The sequence below is a fragment of the Syngnathoides biaculeatus genome, chromosome 16 (assembly GCF_019802595.1).
Source record: "Syngnathoides biaculeatus isolate LvHL_M chromosome 16, ASM1980259v1, whole genome shotgun sequence".
In the NCBI taxonomy this organism is placed as follows: domain Eukaryota; kingdom Metazoa; phylum Chordata; class Actinopteri; order Syngnathiformes; family Syngnathidae; genus Syngnathoides; species Syngnathoides biaculeatus.
The window spans coordinates 22,340,124-22,360,436 of NC_084655.1; the positions used below are offsets into that span (position 1 = coordinate 22,340,124).

Sequence of the window (20,313 nt, forward strand, 5' to 3'; positions counted from 1 at the left end):
GCGTCAGGAAGGGCATACGGCGTTCATCTGAGATGACACGCTGTGGCGACCCCGAAAGGGACAAGCCAAAAGAAACACGCACATATTTATACTATACCGTTTATTATTAGGAAAAGCTAAAAAAAAAATGCTTTAAAAAGCCAAATTTTTAAGGCTTGGAACGCATTATTTCTTTTTCCATTAATTTTAATGGGAAACATCGATTCGGTTTTCAAACAAATCACTTCTCAAACCGTTTACTGGAACGGATTCTGGTCGAGAACCGAGGCACCGTTTTTCTTATTTGAAAACATATTACAATCGTTTTTGTTGAGTTATTGGGGGAGGCTGGAGGGGATTCGTGGCATTTCCATTCACTCCAACGACGAAAGAAGGTGGTCGGCTCGAGTTACGGATATGGACGCGGAACAAGTCGAAGGCGTATCGTAAAGCACCACTCTTTAATTTTATAGACATCAGTGTCTAACGCGTCAGATACCAAAACGTGAATCCCACTGAGGGGACGTTTACTGTGACTTTCTTCGGCCCAAACGCCGACGGCCGCCGTTGGTGCCGCGTCACAAGACTTTCCCGATGCGACATCAGGACAGGATGTTGGTTGGCCGGCCGGCCGGCCACCAGATGGAGACAGAGAGCAAACAAAGAACGTCAACCCTCGAACGATGGACTTTTGCCACTGATATAGAAAAAAAGAAAAAGACTGGATGGCTCATTGGCCACCAAAACTGAAGTTGCCATCCGCCATCTTGATATTCCCAAAACAACTACGTCGACCTCTGCGTTAATCGCCAGTTTCGTGACTGTGAGAAAACATTCCACAGGTAAGTTAGAAAGATTTACACGGTTAAGGTTTGTTTGTAAAGGGTTTTTATTTTTAAAATTTTCTGATGATCTTTATTCACTTGAACAAAGTTTTGTTTACGCTTGTTCACTGTTCACTCTCTGCCTCACCTTTTTAGGCCGACGGTTTTTCACGAAAAAAAGCGATGTCAATATTTTCTCAAACTTCATCAGTGAATAAGCAAGAAAACACTTTTTCTGTAAATTTTTTGATGAATTTCAGAATACATAATTCTGCAAATTCAATTAGATTTTCAAATGCGAGGAAACAAGTTGAAATTTTCTGTCTGAAATGGGACATCGCAGAGACAAATGAACAATGCGTCGAGCACGTATTTTCCCATTATTTCTAAAAATATATCGAACTGATGGACTCAAAATTTAATGTTTTTATGAAGAAAAAAATGCATAGTTTTTTGCTGTGTTATGATGATAGTGCTTCAACAGCGTATTTTGGGAAAAGTTAACGTGTCACGGAAATTGGGCCATAGGTAATATGCAAGGTTTCTTGCTAGTCACGGTGTTGTTATATGTCTTTCCTAAGCGCCCTAAGTCCAATTAAAAATACTTCATGTTACCAGAACTGAAAAAATGTCAAGCTCACATGACCAATTTTAATTCTACATGCCAAACTTTGAGGAAACCCCTGCTATAATCTACCTGTAAGACATGCCCCACACATGTTTGGGAGTACCAAGATGGCGGCGAACTGGCTTACATCATTGACATACTGCTCGATGCGTATGCGCTATCCAGTCTTAGATCACTGTTAGATCAGTGACTTTTACTGGCTTGTGTACAAATAGCTGGGTCTCTGGAGTGCCTGCCCAAATATTAAGTGTGAAATAATAATTAAAAACAGTAACTTTTACATTATTTGCCCATTTTCGAGAATCTCTAGCATAACAGCAAAATGGCCCAAGTTAATTCTGAACATTGTCAGAAAACAAAAGACAACAAATTCAACAAAACCAAACAATTTGCCTCCGTTCAACTTTTGCCTTCACAGACCTAAAAAAAAAAAAAAAAATTATCAAACGCATTAGTGTTTCTTATTGATTCCGCGATAGAAAGTCGAAATTAAACCTGATTTCAAAATGGCCGACCATTACGCTGTCAGGCTAACAAAACGCGTCTGCGAGCAAGAAGTTCTACACTTCAGTGGAGGCTAATTTACATAATAACCACACCCCTAACGCAATTTCCTCCTTCGTGACATTATAAGCCAGGCCGAGCCGAGATCCTGAGCCACTTTCAAGCAACAACCAGAGTCTGTTCTGTAGGCGGTGCAGATTCATGCTAGCTAACAGCAAGTTTTTGTAATGCGTGATGAAGCACGGCGAGAACCCGCAAATCAGACTCAAACCCAGAACGTCAGAACGGTAAATCAGATGCGCCAACCGTTACCGCATCGCGCCTTACGCCTCCTACTTAAAAACGCTAACGTTAGCGCCCCGCTGACAGGCCCGAGCTGAACGCTAAAAATAGACGACAGCATCAAAGTGTCACAGTCAGAACTTCGGATGGCCACGAACGCTGCATACTAATGAGACGCTCTCGCTTTTTAACATTCATTTCTGTGCCGCGCTTTGTTTGATTGTTTTTTTTTTTTTTTTTTAAATATAGTTATTAGCATCCACAGCGCGTCTCCCTTGAGATTCGGCTGCCTGGCTGCGACTTTGACAGCTCCGCTCTTCTCAATTTGTGACAACAAGCGGCTGCCGCGCTTCCATCGAATAGTAGGAGGACCCAGCTGTGGTGTTATGGGGAAAAAAATAAAATAAAGCCAAAGAAAAAGTAAACACACACCTGTGGTGGTTAAGCCTCCGAACTGTTAAAATGTTCACTGCGCTCGAGATGCCAAAGGTCGGAAGCTACGTTGGAACTTTTGCCTCGTCGTAGTCAGTGGACGCTAAAGAAATGGTGACAAAACTACTATAAAAAAATAACATGGATGTGTCAAAATAAAATGATTTTTTTTTAATTAAAAGTTTTTTTTAAATCTATGTACATCAGTCTTTAAATGTATGTTTAGTGTGGAGTAATATTACATTTAAAAAAAAATACAATACAATTAACATTATTTTTTTTTTAAATAATGATTTGACTTATGTTTTAAAAATAGACAGTATCTACATTTATATTGAGGATAATGTATGTATCTGATAGGGTGTTTTGCCCAAAGTGGTTATATAAAAATTTTAAAAATTGAAATTTTAAAATGTTTTTTATATATATATATATAAAATTTTACAAAACTCGTCATGAAAACAAAAATAAATGTTCAAAAGATAGGATACAGATAGCAAAAATATAAATTGGAACAATAAAAAAAATCTAAATATACATATATTTATAGGCAGGAGTATATATTTTAAGGTTGGACCGGAGGTTTTGCTACAATTACTTATAGAATGAAAAGTGTAAAAAAAAACAACGGAAAAATACAAATGGCATTATAAATCTACATATAATAAAATAAAAAACGTTTGAAAATAAATGACAAAAAACAAGTTCTTGAAAAAAAAATATATATATACAAAATTATATACAGCGTATGTATGCTTAAATGTGGAATACTGTATACGTTTCAGTTCAGTTGGAGGATTTTCTGCAAATATATATATATATGCTCCGGCACTCTCCAGGACCCTCGTGGGGATAAGCGGCAAAGAAAATGGACAGATGGATATTTATGTTTTTTTAAAATGTAGCTATGAAACAGAAAACAAAACGTATGAGAATTGAAGCCATAATTGTTGGCAGTATCTATAATAAATACTTGTTTTAAAGAGCATGAGTTGCATACATTGCACCGCGGCCACGGCTTACTGCTTCCTGCTGCTCTATTTTGAGACGCTCTGCAAGCACACCGAATACTAAAAAGTGATGCATAATTGATCCAAAAGCCTGTCCCATTCCTTGGGCAACCTCAGCACGTGACGAGGAATCGTTTTGCATCATTTTCACATTTCAAGTTGCTCACTCCAGTTCGCGGCGTGCCGTCATATCTGCAGTGACGCTTATTCAAAAAAAAAAAAAAAAAAACCAAAACATTTTTTTCCAAACATCGCGCAAGTGCCACGGCAGATGTGAGAAAGTGAGAGTTGCTGGGGACAAACCTGGAGGGTCTCCCTCCATGGCGGTGCTCTTCAAGCGGCGTGACGGAGGACTCGGTGGCCGGCAGAGATGGGGCGGAGGTGGGGGCGGCTGTCAAGAGAACCGCCCGAAGCGAGCCGGAAACCTGCTTCCTCCTTCGAGCTCGTGTCCTCCTCCGCAATCCTCGTCCCGGTCCTTTTTTTTTACTTTGCGCAGCCCTCTCAACCCCCCCGCAACAATAAAATAAGAAAGAGAGAAAGAAAAAGCCCAACCAAACTCACGTCTTGTGGACGCGTTGACGAACGAGAGCAGCTTGACTCCTGACGCCGCCGGTTGGCGTACACGCGCGAGAAACCACGCCCACTTCCCCCCGTCCTAGTGACGTCAGCCTTCAACTTCACCTTTGCAAAAAAAGTTGGGTGGTTTTTTTTTTTTTTTAAACAGCCACACCCACAATCACACCTACGGGCAATTTAGAGCGTCCAATTAATGTTGCACGTTTTTGGGATGTGGGAGGAAACCGGAGTGCCCGGGAAATAAAAACCACACAGGCGGGGCCGGGATTGAACCCGGGACCTCAGAACCGTGAGGCCAACGCTCTACCAGCTGACCCACCGTGCCGCCCTTTAATTTTTAACGTTAGCATAATAGTCGGACTCCTGCATTTGCAGTCCTTTTATTTTAGTGGGTTCATTACAGCTCCAGAGTACGGAAAGAAACGTGATTTGAGAGGAAGGAAGAAAGGAAGGAAAGAAGGATGGACATATAAAATCAAGGAAGGAAAGAAAGAATGAGGAGGGGAGAACGACGGAAGAACAGGATAAGGAAGGAAAGATATGACAGTCACGTATGTTAGGAAGGGACAGGTGTGGAAAGAATGTATGGAAGGAAATGAAGTGATAGAAGAAAAGGAAGCGAGAGATGACTGATGGAAGGAAACAAGAATGGGATTCAAGGAGGAGTGAGCAAAGGGGAGGAAAGAAGACTCCCACACAAAAACACCTTGAACCAAAACAAAAAAAAGTTACTTTATTGCACCTTATTTGAATTCATATTGGTGCGTTTCGCTGGCTGTGTGGCCTCTTGACAAAATGCGTGCGGGGCAGACCAACACCCACGGACTCAACCATTAAACGTGTCTTTTTCATATATTCAGAACACTATTATGTATATGTATATATACATATAGAAGCCAATTCAAGGCGAGATCTCCAGAATGGAAAGAAGGGGAAAATTGTTACAGTATGGGAGGCCTGTACACTCGAGACATTTTGTGTCGTCAGCGGGGGGGGGGGGGGGGGGGGGGGGGGGGGGGGGTCCGAACTCTGTGGGAAGTTGTGTGTGTGTGTGTGGGGGGGGGGGGGGGGGTGTTAGCATCGGTACGTGACCAGATTTTTGAGGAAATCCTGCTCTGGTGCCAGACGACTTTGCATTTTTCCCAGCGCGCTCAACCTTTGGTGGTGTTTTGGGGGGGGGGGGGGGGGTCACGCAGCAGACAGCGTACAGTAAAGACGGGGACGGCCTTCCTGAGTCTCCGTCCAGTTCGTGGAGGTGACAAGCAGCGAGGGGGAAAAAAACAATTGCATAGAGCTAAAAATTCACGAATTCGACCGATGAACGTGGAGCAAAAAACAAATGCAACGTTGAACTCCCCCACTGCAAATGCACTATTAACCAGAGCAGTGGGGTTGAATCTCATATGAACCTGTGCATAATAATAAAGTAATAAGGTGGAGGGGAGAATTGTTCCAAATGTGACATGACCTCGGCCCGGGTGCAAAAAGGCCAAGAAGAAAAAAACTAAATTGTGGAAACAATAGACATAGCATGAGCACAAAATGCTAATTTGTGGCAGTGAAATATATTATTACTATGATATATCATCTGCCCAAAATAGCGAGTTTAGTGTGCCATCGTTCTGGTGGACATCAGGGTAAGAAAATGATGCGCACCTTTGCTAGAACCGAGCAAAGGTACCACGCCATTTCCTTGCCAAACTCTCCTTTGTGCACACATTATATCGGATATTGCGCCCACAATGGGCCACATCACGTCTGGAGCTTCATAAATTGTGGACGGGGAGGGGAGGGGGCGACGGGGGTGTTAAAAAAAAAACCAAAACTGGTCCGTCCTTAAAAACGAGACACTCTGCACTGCAACATAAAACACTGGCAGATAAATAGTATAAAATCCGAACACAATTTTAGAAATCCCCCAAAGCATAAAGAACTGAATCTGAGGCAGATCCGGTTGGCACAGAGGTGTTGAAAATGGGACAAGAGCATGGAAAGGGGGCCGGGGGGGAGGCGAGAAGAACCTGAAGCAGGAGATACAAAATGGTGGTCCATCAGTCCCACTCTTTGTGATTGGCTCATTCATAAGTGAGAACAAAAAAGTGGAAGAGTTACAAGGTTGGGTTTTTTTCCTTCTTCTTTTTGGTGTCGTCTCGGCGTCCAGCCGGCGAGCGTCAGCGACGCCCGGCGAAGGCTCGCTTCCCGCCGGGCATCACCGACCACTTGTTGCGGCGGTCCTGGATCTTCTGGAAGATGCTGCCGCCGCCCCGCCACTTTTCTCTCTTGTAGCTCTTCATTTTCTTCACCTGGTGGTGCCGCGACGGAAAGGACGAGAGATCATTTGGAAAGCCCCCCCGAAAAAAGCCAAACGAGCCAAATGCCGCTTTCACCTTTCCACTGTCGAAGTCTTCGTCCCATTCGTCGATCACAGTGTCCGACTTGGCACGGCGGACATCTTGGGCGGCATCTCGACTGATGGCGGAGACGTCGCCGTCCCAACTGAGGACTGGAGCGGACAAAGGCCCCCAAAAAAAAAAGGCGTCAAGACAACGGACTGTACACCCGTCAAAATGGCCGAGCCACAAAAGGTTGAGTTCATTTCGTGAGGTGATCGAGCGGGAGGTAAAAAAAGTGGCTTCAAACCGTTTTACGACACTCCCAACTTCAGTTTAGTGTCAAAGTAAACATAAAACAAACGTAGTCCGCTATCTGAATGCCAACACACAACGGGAACTGCATGACTGGTACTGGAACACGTTCTGTACATGCCTGTGTACGGTACTGTTTGTCTGTCTCATACTGCCCACTGGTGGGCAAAGTGAGCATTCAATTGATGCAATGTGACAAATTTCCGGCCTATAGGCCACGACTCCCCCCCCCCCCCCCACACACACACACACTTTCACCCTGCGGTTTATGTAGTGATGCGGCTAATTTTAATAATTTTTTTTCTAACGGCCGCAAGGGTGCACTTGAGCGGAAAAGGTAAGAGTGAGACTGCTGGAATATATGTGCCGAGGAAGTGACTTTTACCGGTCCGGCCCTCTTAGCGCTGCGTAGCATTAGCACGTGCAATGGCGCTAGCATTAAACTATCTGTGTACCGTCTATTGTAAATATCTTGTGTGGGTTTCAATGTGGGCACTTGCTGCTTTTACACAGCCACGGCGTATGTATATACCAAATGGTATTTCCTTTACAAAAGGCTTATAATCAGGTGCGCTCTGTAGGCCGGGGATTACGGTACTTTGTAGGGAGCTATTTTTCCCCTCACTGAAACAGTACAACATTTTTGTGTAATTGGGGAAGCTGAAACGGATAAAGTGCTTTCATTCACTTTGATGGGGTAAGATGATTGGCGTGTCGGCCTCACAGTTCCGAGGACCAGGGTTCAAGTCCCGACCCCACCTGTGCGGAGTTTGCACGTTGTCCTTTTACTCTGGGCACTTCTGTTTCCTCCCACATTCCAAAAATCCGCATGCTAGGTTAATTGAAGCCTCTAAATTGCCTGTAGGCGTGAATGTGAGTGCGATGGTTGTTTAAGTGTCGGCTGGCAACCAGCTCAGGGTGTACCCCGTTTCCCGTCTGAAGATAGGCGCCAGCACTCCCGTGACACTTGTGAGGATAAGCGGTGCAGGTAATGGGTGGATGGAAGATGATTTGAGATCACAGAACAAAAGGAATTCTCATTTCAAGGCATTGGCGTACGCTGAACTGGTGAACCCCAAATAAGCGGGGGGGGGGGGGGGGGGTCTCACCGCTAGCGCCGTAGGCTCTGTCCGAGGCGTTCCGGAGCAGCTCCTCCACCACTTCGCTGCTCTTTTTGCCGTCCCAGGCGCGCGCCAGCACTTCTCCCGAAGCGTCGCTCGCTGGCGCCGGGCAACGCCTGTAGCCGTCCTTCACCTGGCTGTCCCAAATCACCACCGACGCTGCAAAACAACAGAAACCATCAAATAACCACCACGCTCCATTTCTACCGTCTCTTCCTGTGCGTACCCGTGCTCCGTTTGCGTGGCTTTTCATCCCCCGCCGCTTTCTTTTTGGGCGGGGGCTCCGCTGCGTCACCGTTCTGTCCGTCTGAGCTGGGCCGACTCTCTTCTTCCTCTTCTTCTTTCAGCCTCTTCTTCTTGGCTTTCACTTTCTTTGTGCGCACAATCTCGTCGCTGAGATCGGCAGCGGCCTCGGTACGGCTGCGGGGCGAGTGAATTAAAATGATTCCATGGTTAAATGAAGCTAAAAGTCCTTGGTATGAAACACATTGGACCTGAAGGCCTTCCTCTCCGATACTGCTGCAGTTGAGTAAATGCATAACTCCTGTTCTCACCTTTCTGACGCGACACACGGTGCGTTTGTATCCTGCGGAGCTTTCGGCGTCACTTTTTTCTTCTTCTTTCTCTTCTTCTTTTTCTTTAACAATCCAAAGTCAACCGCGTGTTCTTTCCCGTTGGTCTGACACGTCGGTGGCTTTTGCTTGGGGTCCTCGGCTACCTGAGGGCGGGAGAGACTCCAAATGCCAGCCTGGCACCAGTCGTCCTCTTCCTGCTCGGGCGGGTCCAGATGCGACGGGGCGCTCTCTCTCGGTGCTGTCTTCTCTCCGTCGTCTTGCTCTCTCTTTCGTTTCCTCTTTTTCTTCTTTTCACCAGCGAGGTTGGACGGCGCAGTTGCCGCCGCGCCCGCGTCGGCTTCTGCCTCGGAGCACCGCCGCTTTTTTTTCCTCTTCCTCTTTTGGTTGACCTTTTGAGTTGGTGGGCCGTTTGGTTCTTCTTGGGGCTGCTGGGAAGACTCGGGGCTGTGTTGCGCGGGACGGCGGAAGCCGTTCAGGGAGGCGTCGGCGTGCGGCGTGAGCGACGCAGCGAGGAGGGACCATTTCAAAGGCGATGAGTGGTTTTCCGGGGAATGCGGTAAAGCTCTGGGAAAAGAGGAACTTGGTCAAAAATGTTGTTTTTACGATGCATTGTGGAGGCGGCGCAGATTCGTGTTAGCTAACAGCAAGTTTTTGGAATGAGTGATGAAGCGTGGCGAGAACACGTAAATTAGACTCAAACCCGGAACCTCAGAACGGTAAATCAGATGTGCTAACCATTACCGCATCGTGCCTTCCATCATGCCGCCTACTTAAAAAGTTAAAGGAAATACTATTTGGTACATAGATACGCCGCAGCTGTGTAAAAGCCGCAAGTGCCCACATTGCAACTCACATTGAAACACGAGATATTTACAAGGAAAGACAGTGCACAAAAAGAGTTTAACGCTAGTGTGCCGCGCTAAAGCTAGCGGCGCACTAAAGCTAGCGCTAGAAATGCCGGTTAAAATAAAAATTACCAGTAGATATCACTGAGACACGGCAGTAACACAGCAGCAACGTGCTAGCAGCGAGTTAACGCTAGCACAGCACTAACAGGGCCGGTAAAAGTCACTTCCTCGGCACATATATTCCACCGGTGTCATTTTTACCTTTTCCCCTCAAGTGCCCCCTTGCCGCCGTTAGAAAAAAAAAAAATCCACAAATTAGCCAAAAAAGTGGCGGTTTGTAGGCCGGAAATTACGGTAAAACAGCGTGATTTTTTATAAGTGAATTTAATTGTACCTTCCCTAAGTTTGTCCTTCCCACAAACTGAAACGGACAACAGACGTCCTACCTGTGAGTGTCGGGAGTGGCGGCGGGGTGGTTTGGGTGATTTGGATGAAGGGGGTCGCCGGACAGCCGCCGCGGAGCCTCAATGCTGTTCAGACTCCGGCTGCGAGCCTGCAGTTATCGACAAAAATAAAAACTTGGTGGTCTAAAAGAAAAAAGTAGCCATGAATGTGACAAAAAAAAAGAGAGAATTAAATTAAATAAAGGATGGTGGGATGGCAGGAAAAAGATGGAGGAGCAAAGAGGACGGGGTGGGGGGGCATGGCAGAGAACAATTAGAAATGGTTAGAAAAAAAAAGGTACAAAAGGAAAAGAAGATAAACGATATACACTGTGGTTGATTAGACCAATACAAGGAAGGAGACGTTAACGTGACAACGTTTTATAGAATCAAATTGGAAGGAGCAATGCAATGTTTTTCGTCTCAGAAAAATTATTTTGAGATCTGATGACAACGCTCAAATTTAATGCCATAAACTGTAAAGACCAATTTTTTTTTTTTTTTTTTTTTTTTGAGGCGTTACTTGGTGTAAAATGTTTGCGAACCCTGTTCTACTGTAGCAGCGCGGCTGGAAATTTAGTTCACCTTCTTGGCCGACAGCGCCAGCTTCTTGGCGGGCGGCGGCGACATGGTGCTGCCGTTGGCTTCCGACGTGATGTTGTTGAGGACCGGCGGTTTTGTTTTCGCCGTCTTGTGCTCCTCGGCACTGTGCGAGCGCTCCAGGCTCTTGGCCGGAGACGCCGCGCCGCTTGAAGCTTTGCGAGAGGTAGCGGGAGCGCCTCCTGCGGGTGCGCTCTTAGGACTCGCGCTGTCCTGGTTAATAGAATGAATGCACGCGCAAACGTGGTCCATGAATGAGTTTGCACACATCAGAGGACAACAGAATGTGTGGCTGCTTGAAAGCAAAGGCTCAACGGTCGGGCTACCTTTGATTCGGTTGTGTCGGCGAAGGAGGAGTCGGACAGAGACTTGAATGAGGTAGACGCAGTGAGGCCTCTTCCACCATCTTGCTTTTTGTCTTCGTCCGCCCTGCCGTTGCCGATGGACGGCATCGGCGTGCCGCAGCGCGTCTGGCTCTGAGGGGAGGGCTTCTTCAGCTTCTTGAAGGGCTCCTCAATAACCGTGGGCCCGCTGGAGAGCTTGGGGGCGCCGTTGGAAGATGACGCCCAGCTGGAGAGTCGAGGCTGGGGCGGCGGCTGGTTGCTCGTGTTGTTTCTGGCGACCGGCAGGCCCAACCCGCCGTCCATGGACTGGATCTTACGCAGTTGCGCTGGCTCGAGTTTCTGTCAAATGGACGTAGAAAGCATATTTATTCAAATAGAAGTGATGAGTTTTCCAAACATGTCATCCTTTCATATAATACGCTGCCCCGAAAAAGCGTATACGAGCCACATGTATACGATGGATGTACCTTGGTGACCTGCGGGGAAGAGAGCGGTCCGTTGAGATTGAGCCGCTTTATTTGCTCTGACGAAACACTGTTCTTCCCAGAATGCAACGTTCCCTGTTTGCCAATGTACCCGTCCGCGTTCTTCTTTGTTTCCGGGATCCTTCAATAATGAGTACCACAAATAAATCAGTAAAAATAAGACAAAGACGTTAGCCAAATCTTGCAGTTGTCCACGGATGCTCACCTCAGGTAGAAAAGCACATAAGCCTGCTGGTTCAAGACCACCTTGATGTTACTAGAGTGCACCATGGAGTCGTTCATTTGGTACCATTGTCCATTGCTTGCCTAGATGAACACAACACAGAAAAAGAACTCAAAGTATAATAGATATAATTCCAGTCTCCAGAAGGCAAGAGAGAGACGGTAAATAGGAGGGCATCTTGCTAGAACGGGCCTTTACGTGCACTCGCAGTGACACAAGCCAGAAAAGGCCAGGACTGGTCACACTATCAATCGACACACAAGTTGACGCGTTGGCCACACCTGAATCAAACCACAAGATTCATGATGGGCGGATGTCTCTTTTTCCCCCACTATTTGTAATCCAATTCTAATCTAAATATTGTCTAAATATGCGTTTCTTCATTGTATTATTTTTCCCACCGATAATTGAAGATGTAGCAGGTCAAATTGACCAATCATACGGAAGCGTATTGCTGCCGCACACACACAAAAAAAGGTTGCGATCACGTTATGTGATATGTTTGACATTACAATGTGGATGTTTCATGTTATATATTTCATGTTAAGTGGTTAATTACACATTATAATGTGAATCATTTCATGGTATAATGTGAAAAGTTTCACGTTGTACCGTAATACATTTCATGTTAGTGTGAAAGTTTCATGTGATAACATGTAATGTCCAACGTTATAACGTGATTCGTTTCATGTTATAACGTCGAAAATAAACTTTACCCCTCTTCACCCTGCCCCCCCAAAAGGCAATTACGTCTTGTTGTACTACATGTTCTACTACATTCCTACATGCGCCTGCTCCATGCGTAAGAGGCAATCCTCGGGTATACCAAAAGTCTGTAAAAAGCTCACCAAATCCATATTTTGTGCAACACTCAATCAGAGTGCACTTCTAGCTGTGTCTTCCTGTATGCCACCTTGGAAGGATGTGAGTGACCACAGGGTCGCAACAAGTTGACGCCAACTTTTCAGGTTATAACATAGAACTTATTAGGTTTTACCGTGATATGTTTCATGTCATAATGTGATAAATTACATGTTATAACGTGTTTCATCTCACGTTATAACATGAAACACAATTTCATGTTATAATGTGAAATGAATAATGTTCTAACAAAATGATTCGCGTTATAACGTGTAATTAACCACATTATAACGTGAAACATTGTCACGTTATAACGACTTTTTTGGTGTGGCAGCAATACGCTTTCATACAATCCATATTTTTAGTGTATCCATAAAAAACTTAATTGAAGGGTTCACCCATTTGAGAATTTGGGATGAACAAAAATTTCCTCCCAGGCCTCTGTTAATTGTATTTTATTTTTATTTTATTTTTTACAAATAAGCTGGCATATGTAATGGTCACACCTTGACGTAGCAGTAGTAGTGTCCGGCGTGACAGCTGTAGCCGGAGTGGACCAGGACGGCGTAGAGGCCGTACATGACGGGATCGCCTGAACTCTGAGACATGTAGGGCCGGATGTCGAGGCACTCTGGATAGCCCACATCCTACAAAATTGGCACAAAGGAGGGAAATATCAGATGCGCCGACAAACCGGAGCGGTCCTTCACGCAAAGAATTATTTGCCGACCTTTGTTATTTTCCCTCCGCTGAAGTTGGCGAACCTTTTGAGGGAAAGCGTCAGCACATTTGATGTTCGATGGACGGTGAAGCGCTTAGTCGCCGGCACTTTCTTTTTGCACCTGCAAGGGGATAAACGCGAGGTGGGATCTTGATCGTCACTCATCTTAAATGTAATGAGACCACATGTACACCTGGTTTTAGACTCACTTGGCACACATGTAGGCGTTCTCTCCATTCAAAACGTCAGGTTTAACAAAGAGCTCCAAAGCTCGCACAATGTTGACAGCTTGCTAAAAGACGGAAAGAGGACAGTACAATGTGAGTTTAATACATTTTGAGCAAATATAAATTATAAAAATAATAAACATATCTTAATAGACCAATTATCAAGAAGAAAAATCTAGAAAAGAGCTAAAACGGCGTCACTGTATGTTTAAAAAAGAGAAATTAAAATTACAGTATAAGTATTTACAGCGCCGTGAAATGTACTAGCCCCATTCTGAAATTCTTACATTTTTGCAAAGTTTAATGTTGAAGATCAAACTAACAAAAATAAACAAATGTAACCCAAGTCAGCTTGAAATGCTGTTTTTAAAATTGTGATCTCATTTATTATGGGGCAAAATGCCCCGTGTCAAAAACAAAAAAGGCAGTGGCAAGACAAGACCATTCATGGAGGAAATTCATCTATTTTGAAAAAATTCCAACATTTTTGCAAGCAACAGTGAGACAAAACATTTCCACAGATATGTGAAAGAGTCTTCGCCAGTGAGAGAAAATGCTTGATTTCAGTTGTTGCTGCTGAGGGTGGCCCGACCAGTTCTAATGCTACGTACAAACCCGACGCGTTTTGGGCCTTTCAATGCGACGTAGAAAATATAAAATCAACGCAGCTCACACGGACAGATCCGAATCCGTGCTGGGCGCCGTGGAAGACGCGGCGCGAATGACGCGGGCATTCACAAATTCACCTCCAAAACCCTCGAAGCTGGGACGGCTGAACTTGCTTGCCGACAAAGTAATGTTGTTGGACCCTCATGGAGGGGACGCCCGGCCCCTTGTCGAGCTTTCACTTTCAATGCGTCCAAATGTGTCACACGAGCAAACTCAAGCGAAGGACACGTGGCCAAGCGACCTTTCATTTTCCGGAGTGTACGCAGCATTAGGTCTAGAGGGCAATTACTTCTTCCAAACAGGACGAGGTAACTTTGAATAGTCACCATTTAAAACCAGCATTTTAGGTACGCTTAAGTTGTATTTGTACAGTTAAATTTGTTTCCAGATTTTGTAATAAAGAGAAAGGGGGAAAAGCATCAGAACTTGGAACCCCGCCCCCGGCTAGATTTTCACAGCATGTCGGAACACACCCGAATCTCCACTGCGATGTCCAGGTAAGGGTCATACGTGTCGGACACACTTTTACAAATGGAACATTTCACTGCAAAGAGATGAAAATACAAATAACTCAAATCAAATCAACTCATAATCGTGCGTGAAGTGTTCCTGTGAACGCAATACCTCTTGAGCGCAGGTAACCTCCAAAGATTTGGTGCACTAGTGTGGTGGCCTGCGTCTGCCTGTCAAGCCTACACACGAATTTTCTATCAATATTTGTTGCTGCGGAACAACAACAAAAAAAGAAAACTAAAAGGCCTTACTTTGGGTAGCCGTTGAGACAAGCTTTTTGCATGGCGTCAATGGTGTACCGCAAGAACTCGTGTGCGTCCTCCTGGCTACCGAAACGGAAATGTCGGGCAATTTCTGCCAAAAAAAAAAAAAAAAAAATGCTGAAGGGCAACTCTCATCACACCATTAAGCATACTAAAATTTATGACATGAGTGTGGTGTTCATTAATAACTGCTAAAAGAGCAAAATTAATCATGATATAATGCAACAGCAGTATACTTCAAGGCAGATTTGGGGTATCCTTTTCGGAGTGACCACCCAGGTTTTCTTTTGCAACACAGACAAAACAATCATCATCATGCAACATTATCACTCCGTTTTTATCATATTAGCGCTAATGCAGTTCAGAAAGCTTCAAGCACTTCTTGGAGGCACCGGGGGGGGGGGAGATAAGCGAACAAAGCTGGTCGATATTTAGTGCGCTCATCGCTGCATTCCCAGCAAAGCGTCGCTTTGCGCAAACACCAATAAGCCACGTCCAGCGGGCGGAAATCTCAAACTGTTATTTTTCCCCAGTGATTCAATAGTGATGACGACGTGTTGTGTTTCCCAACGGCCTTGTCACGAGTATTTTTGTGCTAAAGCAACCAAGTCTGCAGTCGCAAGGAGACGGAGAGGGCACTGGAGTAAAAGACGGTGGGGTGGGGGTGTGGGGGGTGCTGTTACGGAGACTGCAGCAGCGAGCAGGTAGCGAGGGAGGGGTTTTATTTTTTTGGGTCCTTTGAGACTCCAGCGCTTAAACTAACAGCTCATCTCGCACTCTCCCCATTCGCCAGCCGTTCATTCCTTCCCCGGCATGCGCTGGTCTAATGCACTGCAGTGTGACGCCACAGCGGTTGCCTCACGCCAACAACCAAAACACGATCTTGCGGAGGGTGGGGTGGGGTGGGAGTGCGTCTCACTTTTCAGGTCTCTGATGAAGGAGACGGGCTTGATGGCGTTGCCCGTGTTGGCAAAGGTCTGGATGATGTGGTTCTGCATGACGCAGATCATACAGAAACCCGACTGGTGGCCTGAAAGGGAGCGAAAAGCACAGAATTAATCATTACATAGAAATTCCTTTCTAGAGTATTGACACACTTGCGTATATATCATCACTGTAAACCGGAACATATTTTTCAACATCTTTGCTGTAGTGACACCAAATACCATCAGAAAACTAAGACTAATTCTGATAAGTCAAATACAATTAAGATGAATGAAATTAAATATCTATCGACAAAATATAGTTGCAGTAAAGATGTCATAATTTCATGTTAGGCTGCAGAGTGTGCCAAGTAGTTAGCAGTTAGCACACCCGTTGTAACATCTGTACTTTAATGCCACCAATTACAATCAGAAAACTAAGACTAATTCTGATATGTCAAATACAATTAAAATGAATTAAATTAAATATCTAAAAAATATAGTTGTGGTAAAAATTTTATAATTTCATGTTAGGCTGCAGAGTGTGCCAAGTAGTTAGCGGTTAGCACATCCTCATCACGTTACGAATCTCAGCTCAGGCCCACCTCAGCCATCTTTTTCATGTTTTCCCAATGCTTGTGTGGGTTTAATCATCGTACGAGTTTAATTTAAGACTGGAAATTGTCCGTAGGTGTGAACGTGACTGTAAATGCTTGTTTGTCTGCTATTGGCTGACGACCAGACCTGTGTGCCCCCCTTCTTGTCATCTTAAGTAAACAGTGACAGGTGCTACGGGAAAAAAAAAAAAAAAAAGAAAAAAAAAAACGGATGGACGGAGGTCTCTTTCCAAACCCAACAAGTCTGGGCTCCGTTTGGGATTGAGGACTCACAGACGCGGCTGTGCTCCTTGCCGAGCAGGTAGTTGGCGAGCGGCGGCGTGTAGGTGAGACACTGCACGGTGGAGTTCAGGAAGCAGGTGTTGCCCAGGTTGTGGAGGCCGGCCCCCACCCTGTACACTCGCTCCCACTTGAGGGTCAGCTTGTTGGCCGGGAAGAGCATTTTCTGCGGCGCGGCGATGCCGTCGCCCTGGCCCCCGACCGTGTTCTCTGAAACTGCACACACGTACAATCGTTATAAAAAGATCATTTCATATTGTAAAGCACAGACGTGTGGATTAAAAGGCTACAATGGCGAATGTAAACCAAAGCGCTCCGTTAGTTTACCTTGCCTCTTGATTTGGGGGGGCTCGGCCGCCTTCTGCCCGGCGCCGTCCTCGTTCCTGGGATTGAGGATGACATACTTGTTCTTCAGGCTTTCCAGCTGGTAGGAGAAACCCTTGCTCGCGGGCTCAAACTCGATCTTCTGCAGGAGCACCTTCTTGGCCGAGGAGGCCAGCAGCTTGTTCAGGTCGCCGTCGTCGCCCGGCTCCTTTCGACTGGGCTTTAGCGCCTCCTTGAGTTTGTCCACGATCGGCATTGTAGGAACATCACTGACGAGAGGCGAATGGTCAATTCATGGAAGCAAACGAGCACTATTTGCCAGTAACAACACAGTTGATTCAATGTCAATTTAGGAATTCCCCAAAAATAAATAAATAAATTGAAAAATGTTTTAAAAAAAACGTTTTTTTTTGTGGAGTAACACAAATACAAATGAAAAAAAACAACTGCCAAAGCAGTCTGTTACAGTTTCTGTCTGTTTGCAGCATCAATGAGCAACAAAGAGTCTCTGCTGTAATCATTTTTAGACATTTATCACCACCCTACACTAACACAGTAGTAAAGTCATCGTTATCATTAAGATTTGCATAAAAAAAAAACACTTCCCAGCCATAAATATACATCAACCTGGTGGAAAAACGAAGTGCTAGTTGACCTCATATCACTCGTAGAATCGAAAAGTCGGGACAATCATAAACCGAGAGGCCCCGGTATCGGCTTGTTTATTGTACTGGCTTAACGACCACTACTGTCTCTTTAAATACAATTTAAGTGAACGCACTAAAAGCCTAGAGTGCTCTGACCACAACGAGCATCTACCAGTCATCTAATAATCATAAAGCAGGCCGTGGTAGTGCTCGACATTGGATCTAACCATTCTCCCCCCACATCATTCAACTGCTGTATGGAGTGGCTGGAAAGACATAACGGAGGACGGTGATGTCACTCGAGTGGGGGAAAGGGGGATACGGGTGGGGGGGGCGAGCGAAAGAGGCCTGAACATATGCACAAGGGCATGGCGACCTTCACATGCCGCCGTCACAGAGCCAAAATACGACGAGCAGCCCGCGGGCACGATGCCCGACACGGCCGTTACGCAAATAGCAGGAGCCCTTTAATTGCAACTAATTGCTTATTCAAGGGGCTTTAAAAAAAGCCAAAACATGCTTGCACAAAGGAATTCAATAATTTTCAATTCATCAGTGCTTACATAAATGATATTACATAACAAAAGCAAATGGAAAATGTGCAGAACCGAGCTTCAGAAATCGCAATCTGGCTCTTTTTTTTTTTTTTTTAAATCCTAAGTAACACACTGAAAAAATATTATAAAATATTCCCCAGACTAAAAGTCGGTATTTTATTTTGAGATGTATGAGTTCACTGCTTAAAAAAAAAAAAAAAAAAAAAAATTCCCCCCAAGGTCCCAGCAGTGAACAACAAGGACTTTGTGAACAAAAGCACAATCAGTGTTGTCAACCTCGTCGCTATTTTTCAAAAGATCAACTTTAATCTCCCCTATGAAAGAGAATTCATGATTTTCACGGTACGTTCCTTCGGACAAGAGCCTGATCATCAAGACACATCTTGCAAAAGGACTCACTCATCGACATGTTGGAAATTATTTGACCTGAGGTATGTGCTAGAAAAAAAATGATTTCAGATCTTATTTTGTATCTGGAGACATGCAGTGAACCTATGCATGTATTTACTATTGTGTGTAAATCCCAAAAGTTTAATGACTTCACAGCATTTATGTTAAGAGCTTGTGTATGTATTACTTTGCCCATGTGTGACATGTCAGTTTGTGCTAGCGTGGTATTTAGACGAGTATGTGAGCTAAGACAATTGATGGAATTACATGATGGTGGTGTTTATGTTGAAAACTGCAAGTGTGCAAAATTGTCATTTATATGCAACGGTTTCATAATTGTGAACATGCTTGATGCATGGCGTTGATGCTTTATGAGCCTCTCCGTTTTAAGTGCTTTTTCAGGAATTTTTGGCATCTATACACAATAAAATGTTTTAGGGTGGTGTCAATTATTCGCAATGTTTTTTTTTTTTATCATCGCCATCCTTCAAAATTGGGGTAACTAAAAAGGAAATAAAAAGTATTTTTAAAATTAAATCACTCATTTGCTGTTTCTGTAAGAGAAAGGGAAATTTAATCAATAACAATCAGATCATTTACACTGCTAGTTTGTAGACTTGCATGGTGGCCAAATCACAAACATTGATGTCAATCAATCATACTGTAATGGTACACTTTATAAATTATAAAGATTAATTTTAATTCAATTAAAAAACTCATAGCCGTGGCAGCACATTCAGAGATATTTTTCCCGTGATTTTCTTGATATATATAATTTTGATGATGACAGCTTGGAGAAAAACAACAATTCTTACTGTAGAAATTTGGCAGCAATTTTCCCTTGTTTAATCTATCAATACAATTCACCAGTGCTGAAATAAATTGACTTTCCAATCATTCCCATTGATTTAGATGTCAACGTGCATGACGATTGTAATGCTAAGAGGGAGACAATCTGAAGGGACTTTGCCGCAATAGAGTAGACGACGACGGTTGCCAATGCCGTCACCAATCGCGTCAACGCATTGAGCTCCAGCTGTCAGATGGAAAACTAAATAAATACTTTGTTACAATACATTATTATTTCATTTCCGCCCCTTTTTTTTTAACTTAAAAAAAACTTATTTCCTGTTTTCACCTAGGCAGCGTTAAAAGTGTTCTTTGACCGTGACGTGTCGGGCCACTCGGCGTGGGGTTAGCATGCTAGGTTGCTAACCTCCACCGAGCACGAACGTCGACATTACAAGGAGTCAGAAGGGCGACGACACGTCCCGGTGTGAAGCCCCACGGCCGCCCGTGGGGTGCTTCTAGGTTGTCATTAATGTCGCGCAGTCAATACCGAGTTCGCATTTCGAGAAGAGGACGACGGGGGCTAATTAGCCACTCGGCTAACTTTACGTGGCCGAGGGGCTCCGAGCGCCCCTCGCTTTGCTCCGATGTGGTTCGCTCGTGTGAAAAATGGACTTTTTACTTTCCCAAAAACTATTGCGGCCTCACCTTTGAAGCACTCGAGATCCTCGAAAACGAACCGGACCGCTTTTCAGATGTCGCTCGTCGGTCTACCGCTGCTTTCGCCCATGCTGCATGATGAGAGGGCGGTGACGAGTTTGACGGGCACCTCGCGCAAACCAATCGGCGAACGGGACCCGCCTCGGTGGGAAGGTTGAGCCAATCAGCGACTCAAGTCGTCATTATTCCGCCAAAGACCGGACACGCGTAAAGTGCTGGTTTAACTGCTGTCGAGCTAACGTAAACATCTTCATCAAAAAAATTAAATCTATCAAGCTGTAATTTTACTCATAT

General features: G+C 44.7%; 2 protein-coding genes across 3 annotated transcripts in view; both read right to left on the minus strand.

The window, feature by feature from the left end:
- cyth1a (cytohesin 1a) overlaps positions 1–4,320 on the minus strand; it is a 42,580-nt gene extending 38,260 nt beyond the window's left edge. Inside the window, exon 1 of the mRNA XM_061845359.1 lies at positions 3,963–4,320. Within this exon, the coding sequence (XP_061701343.1) occupies positions 3,963–3,981 (19 nt within the window). The 5' untranslated portion in view covers positions 3,982–4,320. The remainder of the gene's footprint in view (positions 1–3,962) is intronic.
- Positions 4,321–5,295: 975 nt separating this feature from the next.
- On the minus strand, positions 5,296–20,167 carry usp36 (ubiquitin specific peptidase 36). Of its 2 annotated transcripts, XR_009798873.1 has the most exons (21): positions 20,008–20,167; positions 16,920–17,185; positions 16,587–16,808; positions 15,693–15,803; positions 14,762–14,864; positions 14,622–14,689; positions 14,471–14,541; positions 13,311–13,393; positions 13,111–13,222; positions 12,887–13,027; positions 11,502–11,602; positions 11,279–11,417; positions 10,794–11,150; positions 10,453–10,680; positions 9,871–9,977; positions 8,556–9,140; positions 8,228–8,421; positions 7,990–8,160; positions 6,623–6,738; positions 6,348–6,538; positions 5,296–6,256 (listed from the first exon to the last, which is right to left on the minus strand). XR_009798873.1 is itself a non-coding variant. In XM_061846931.1 (20 exons), the coding sequence occupies exons 2-20, from the start codon at positions 17,170–17,172 to the stop codon at positions 6,407–6,409; spliced, it is 3,294 nt and encodes a 1,097-aa protein (XP_061702915.1). In that variant the 5' UTR covers positions 17,173–17,185; positions 20,008–20,167; the 3' UTR covers positions 5,296–6,406. The 2 variants fall into 2 exon arrangements, 1 of the variants encoding a protein (XP_061702915.1); XM_061846931.1 differs by having other exon boundaries at positions 5,296–6,538.
- Positions 20,168–20,313: the final 146 nt, after the last annotated feature.